At 40.7% G+C, this 6,000-nt stretch overlaps 1 protein-coding gene across 2 annotated transcripts in view; it reads left to right on the forward strand.

The window, feature by feature from the left end:
- The window catches only part of mapk8ip1b (mitogen-activated protein kinase 8 interacting protein 1b), a 43,250-nt gene extending 37,855 nt beyond the window's left edge, over positions 1-5,395 (forward strand). The window contains exons 8-13 of one of the 2 annotated variants that reach the window (XM_046394926.1): positions 210-313; positions 515-631; positions 1,178-1,248; positions 1,335-1,433; positions 1,747-1,846; positions 5,079-5,395. In XM_046394926.1, the coding sequence (XP_046250882.1) occupies positions 210-313; positions 515-631; positions 1,178-1,248; positions 1,335-1,433; positions 1,747-1,819 (464 nt within the window). In that variant the 3' untranslated portion in view covers positions 1,820-1,846; positions 5,079-5,395. Of the gene's footprint in view, positions 1-209; positions 314-514; positions 632-1,177; positions 1,249-1,334; positions 1,434-1,746; positions 3,073-5,078 lie in introns of those variants that run through there. The other variant, XM_046394917.1, reaches the window with a different exon arrangement.
- The last annotated feature ends 605 nt before the right edge of the window (positions 5,396-6,000 follow it).

Here is a 6,000-nt window from a genome sequence, read left to right on the forward strand (position 1 = left end):
TTTTTTTGTTGTTTTTATCTATTATCTCCAGCTCTTATTCCATGTTTATCTTATATTCTATTTGTACTTTATATTTTTATAGTCACTTACTGCTCCCGGGACCTGAGTCCTAATTTCATACCATAAACATGTGAATGTGAGCTGGTATGACAATAAAGTTCCTTGAATCCTTGAATCCTTGAATCCTTTTTCCTTTCTTACCTGTGCAGTGAAGAGCAGTGAGTGGATGGACAGATACCGGCTGAAGTTCCTGGGCTCCGTTCAAGTGCCGTTTCACAAAGGAAATGATGTTCTGTGTGCAGCTATGCAGAAGGTATCCAAAACATGTTAGAAACAATTACTAATTTAGAGTGTGGAGGGTGTCGGCACTGGAAGTGCAAAACGACTTAACACTTGGGATAAACAGTAATTATAACAAGCTTCCTGTTAATATTTTAAACTTTCAGTTGAGCTTTTCAAACTCAGCATAACTGTATCCAACATTAAGGGGTCATCCTTCACATTTGTTTTCCAGATTGCCACCAACAGAAGGATGACAGTCAAGTACAACCCGCCTTCCTCCTGCATCCTGGAGATCAGTGTGAAGGGCATCAAGCTTTCGGTTCAAGAGGATTATTATGCCTGTGACAGAGTAAGACTCTTGCTTTCTCATAGTCTGTCCGTTTAACACAAATTAAGTGCAGCTTCGTGAGGTTTTGTCAAATTCATGCTCATCTTTATACCACAATGTTGCTAAACAGTTAAGGCATGTCGCCCCCATGTGGCAGCCAATGGACACTGCCGGCAGGTGCACCTAAAATGCAGTTGCTTTCGTGAGCTATATTTCGTGACATATGGTGTCTGTAATGTGGGTTTGCATCAAACATCACATTTTTTTCCTTTTATATTGACAGAAATGTTGCAGTGTCACCTGGAAATTCAAAAGTACAAAATAAGCTTTACCTCAATGGGCCAGGGAAGCTGATACAAAATAAAGATCTTTCTACTGACCAACTGTTCAGATAGTGTGATGTGTTACTGTTTATCTCAATACTCATAGTTGTCATTTAGTAATTTATAAACTATCCAGGCAGTAACCAATAATAGTTGCTTTTGTATTTTGTACTTTTCTGTACTGTACATTCCTGATGCTAAACTAAATCATTTATTCTGCCTCTTTTCTGTGTCCTGTTCACAGAGCAACGAGTGCAATCACTTCTTCCAGTTAAAGAACGTCTCTTTCTGCGGCTATCACCCCAAAAACAGCAAGTAAGTAAATGCAGCAACCTACTCTGGTAGAAATGCAAAGTGCCCTCTCCGGGGTGTCTTATTTGTTTTCTGTGTCTTATCCGCAGGTATTTTGGTTTTATTACGAAGCATCCTGCAGACCACAGATTTGCCTGCCATGTGTTTGTGTCTGAAAACTCCACCAAACCTCTCGCAGAGTCAGTAGGGTGAGTTGTTGTGTCTTTTGCATTGATGGTTCACATCGATGATCAACTCATTCTTTGCATGGAGGAAGTTCATGCTTTTACTTCAGTGTGCTAGTGGTTAGTAAATAAACATCATCCCTATTTTGAATGTGAAAGGTCCAGTCGAATTTAATACCCCAGTGGTACAATATGGTATAGCAGTTGGTATTGGTAGGTAGTTGGCATTGCTGTCACGTGACACAATGGAGCCTGAATTCACATTCACTTATAGGAAGTTGGGTGTGTAATCTTAGGAGGTCTAGAAATGACTTAATGTTATGTCCTCGATTTTCAGGAAAGCCTTCCAGTTGTACTATAAAGAGTTTGTGGAGTTCTCCTGCCCTACAGAGGACATCTATCTGGAATAGCCCTGCCCTGCCTTCAGCCACATCCCTGTACAGTATACTGTATCATAACATAGTGTTGCATGAAGGATGGACATATCAAATAATACAAAAAAATAAAAATAAAAAAATTAACACATCTGACAGACAAGCGCGACAAGAAGGATCAAGTACTGGAACTGTGGTGAAACCTTTGTGCAGCAAGAAGAGATGAAAATGAGCCAAAGCAGGAGCGTATTGAGGAAAGAAAATATGCAAAATGGAGTCAGTGATGAGGTGCTGATCACAGCCTGCCCATGGAAAGCACAAACTTTGTATCACCGCAGCCTTGGCAGCGCTAGTTAGCCTGTGCCATCGTCTCATCAGGTGCAACACTGAAAGCCCAGGAGCCGCACTGGACTGCACCAGCTTGTACTTGCACTTGACAAAAGAAAAACAGCATCTAAAATTTGGAGACATGAGCACATGATAAAAGTTGGCTCTGGCTTACGTATTTAAGGTCTGAGCATGAGCGACGTGTATATTTACTAAAAAACATCCTCGCACAGAAAACATACACTAACTGAACCAAATCCATGTAGGGCCAGTGAATCTTACACTTTTAGCACACCTGATAGGAAGGTGACGTCCACGTTGTTCAGTGGCAATGGAAAAATCCACCCTAAAACACTGTCATAAAACCAGCTGCAGGTGATGCTTTTTGCATTTCCAGGTTCCTTTTTATTGTTTTGGTTTCAGGGGTCAAACCTTGTTGCCAAATCTAGGCAATTTAATCATCTGTTGGAAAGATAGTTGGAAACTATTTTGATAATCAGTGGAGAAAGTAAATTCCAACTTTGGCTCTGAGTAATTGTGATTAGCATTTTTCACTCTTGTCTTATGTTTTGTGGAACAAATGATTAATTGATAAATGAAAATCATTATTTGCAGCCTTACACCCAATATTAAGTAGGATTCAAGGACATGAAATGGTTTTTTTTCTTCGCTTTCAAACAAGGTCAGAGTAGAAACGGACTGAATCTTAAGTGCAGTTTCAGGATGTAGCATATAAACTATATTTCCAAAACAGCAAAGCCGCAAGGCCCAGCATCACTACTTGTTCCTCTAGTAAACAGTGGTTAATGTAGATGCAAGTACGCCAACAGATCTTGTGTAGTAGTCCTTGGAGTCAAAGGGCCACCCCTTTCCGCCTACGTCCACCCACACCAAATAACCCCTGGAGTGTACTGAGCATCACTTGTTTGTGATTAAAAAAAAAAAAAAAAAAAAAAAAAAAATATAAAGAAAAATGTTTTGAGGGTGTACAGTTGTGGATTTTTCCTTTCAAACGTAACAGCTTCTATTGGTACTGTAGTGCTCAGCTAAATAGCCTTGTGGCACCATGTGGCCAGTAAAGCCTTAGCCCAGCCCGTAATTCCTAGTTTAATGCAAGAGACACTGCGCTTCTTTACTGTGTGCGCTAACTCAGTATGAAATCAGTGACAAAGACCTTTAATTGTAGGGGTGGGAGGGGGTGGGGGGCAAGCCAGATGTTGACTTAGGGTTTTTGGTGGTACAAGACCAGCACACAAAGTCTCCTTTTAGAAACTTGTTCTTTGTGGTTTCCACATCCAAAATGTAAAATGCTCTCAGTGATAAGATGTGATCCTTGGTACAGTGAGGTGCAGGTGCTGACAGGGGAACTAAAGCAAAACTCTGGTGTCTTCATATCTTCACTAGTAGTGCCTCTTTTTCATCAGATTGTTGTGACCTTCCTCGGTGAACATAATCATAACATTTGAAGGGATTGCCATTGAGTGTGTGTTGAGTTTAAGAGTTTGAATGCAAATAGAGATGGAGGAGTGTGTTTGATGTGACCTGCACTTCTTTCCACTGCATTAAATGTGCTGTACTGTACCTGTGCTGTCACAAGTCATATTTGTTCCCCGTCTGTAACCCAAGAGTATACACGTGCATATTGTTTAGACATCTGGTCCTGGAATTAATTTAAAAAAGAAAAAAAGAAGACAGCAACTTGAATAAACACACCATGAATATTTTATTGTTCATTCCAGGCATCCAAAGGACTTGGCCTCAGCCATGTAAAATACTATAGACACACGTAATGGCTTTATTTGTCAACAGGATACCTAAAAGACTTCCTCTGACTGTCAGTTTGCTTGTGGATGCTTCTGACTTGATTACACGCTTGAGTGGAGCTGAAAAAATTCAATTAATCAATTCATCTATTGACATATAGATAATGGGCAATCCATCCATTTTCTATACTGTTTATCCGTCAAGGTCGCGGAGGGGGGAGCTGCTGCAGCCTATCCCAGCTGACTACAGGCGAGAGGCGGGGTTCACCCTGGACTGGTCGCCAGTCAATCGCAGGGCCAACACACAAAGACAGACAACCACACACTCTCACACTCACACCTAGGGGCAATTTAGAGTAGCCAATTAACCTAATGTGCAACCTAATGTGTTTTTGGTATTGTGGGAGGAAGCCGGAGAACCCGGAGAAAACCCACGCAGGCACAGTGAGAACATGCAAACTCCACACAGAAGGGCCCAGACCGGGATTCGAACCTGGAACCATCTTGCTATGAGGCGACATTGCTAACCATTGCAGCACCGTGCATAATGGGCCATGCTTGCTTTTGATAATTGATTACAGTGATCATGTTTTGGTTTTGGAGTTTTGTCAAATTAACAAAACAGGCCATTTTATGACGTGACTTTACGCTTTGGCTTTACGCTTTACTATATAGGTTTGTTTTGGGTTTTTTTGCCATTTCAAGACCTCCTACAGGCAAACGATTAATCAAGAAAGCTGTCAGCTTAAGTGATAATGAAAGCGAGTTTTAGTTGCTGACCGGAAGAGAGACTAGACTTGCCCCAAAAGGATTCTGAAGTGTTGACGAAGAGTAGATTGTTGGTTTGATCATCAATCTTTGGGAGTAGAGTTTTACATACAGTTGAACCTTCTCTCATGAATTTTCATGCATGGCACATCGCTGTCCCCATTTTTAACATATTGCTTTCTATGAACAGGCCTTTGGAATCCACCGCAAGCGATGCACCGAATCAAAAACAAACATCGATTTTCCCATCAAAATTTGGTTGTCATCAAGATGTCTTGTGAGCGATCATAGCAAAATACTTTTTAATCATCTAGGGTCCAGCACGGGTACATGACAGCTGTTCTGCAGTGAAAAACAAACAGAAAGTGTGCTTCCTCCATCATTTATCACTGACATTCATTTGTAACAGATGATTTTATGTGATCTATATTTGACAGAAGATAAAATGTTGGAAGGATGTGGAATTTGTCTCGCCAGTCCCGCGAAACAAATCGTCTGCTGATCAAAGCCATTGTGTTCGCATCAAGAGATCAACACTGACTTTATTCTGAGTTCCCTTCTCAACAGCCACTCTGGCAGACAGGAAAACAGCAAGAGGCTATACAAAAGGGTGTATCGATATGCCATATATAAATAAATAATTTAATATCTGTAATTATAAATATCACATTGTATTGATTCAACATGTAGTATGTGAAATTTCTCTTTATTTTGGAAATTTTTTAGGTGTGAATTCTTTATTTAAAAATTTTAATGCAGATCTCATGGTGTTCTGTCGTTATTACGTTTGGCATCACACATACTGTATGTACTGCATACACACACACACACACACACACACACTTGTTTAGCATACTTGTGAGGTCCTGGTGTTGATTCTCATCAGATCACACACTTCACCATGCAGCTGCTCAGCCAGTTTTATAGTCACAGGCTATAAAATGGCTTTTGTTGACAGAGAAGGTGGCAGTTGGAGTGGAATATGTTTAAATACAAAGCAAGCAAACAAGATTTTTTTATATTTCAGCATGATGTTTTTGCTGCAGATGATCCTCCACGCATGCAGGACAGATCAAGCTGGATCTGGTATTCCTGTTAGTAGTATTCATCCTCCAGGTTAGGTCGATAGGGATTTTCAGTATCAGGCGGCAGAGGAGGAGGGAAGGGCCTCTCGCCGTAATCTGCAGCAACACATTAACAGTCAGATGGATGGATAAAACACTGTCCTTTGAGCTGCTGTTGGTTTTGTTGCATTGTCGTGTTAGCTTTGATACAACACACACTCTCCCTCGTTTGAAAAAGGCACCATATGCTAAGCTTCCTTAATAAACTGGCATGTGGATGTTTTACCGTCGTTAA

Source organism: Scatophagus argus, chromosome 1 (genome assembly GCF_020382885.2).
Source record: "Scatophagus argus isolate fScaArg1 chromosome 1, fScaArg1.pri, whole genome shotgun sequence".
Classification (NCBI taxonomy): Eukaryota; Metazoa; Chordata; class Actinopteri; family Scatophagidae; genus Scatophagus; species Scatophagus argus.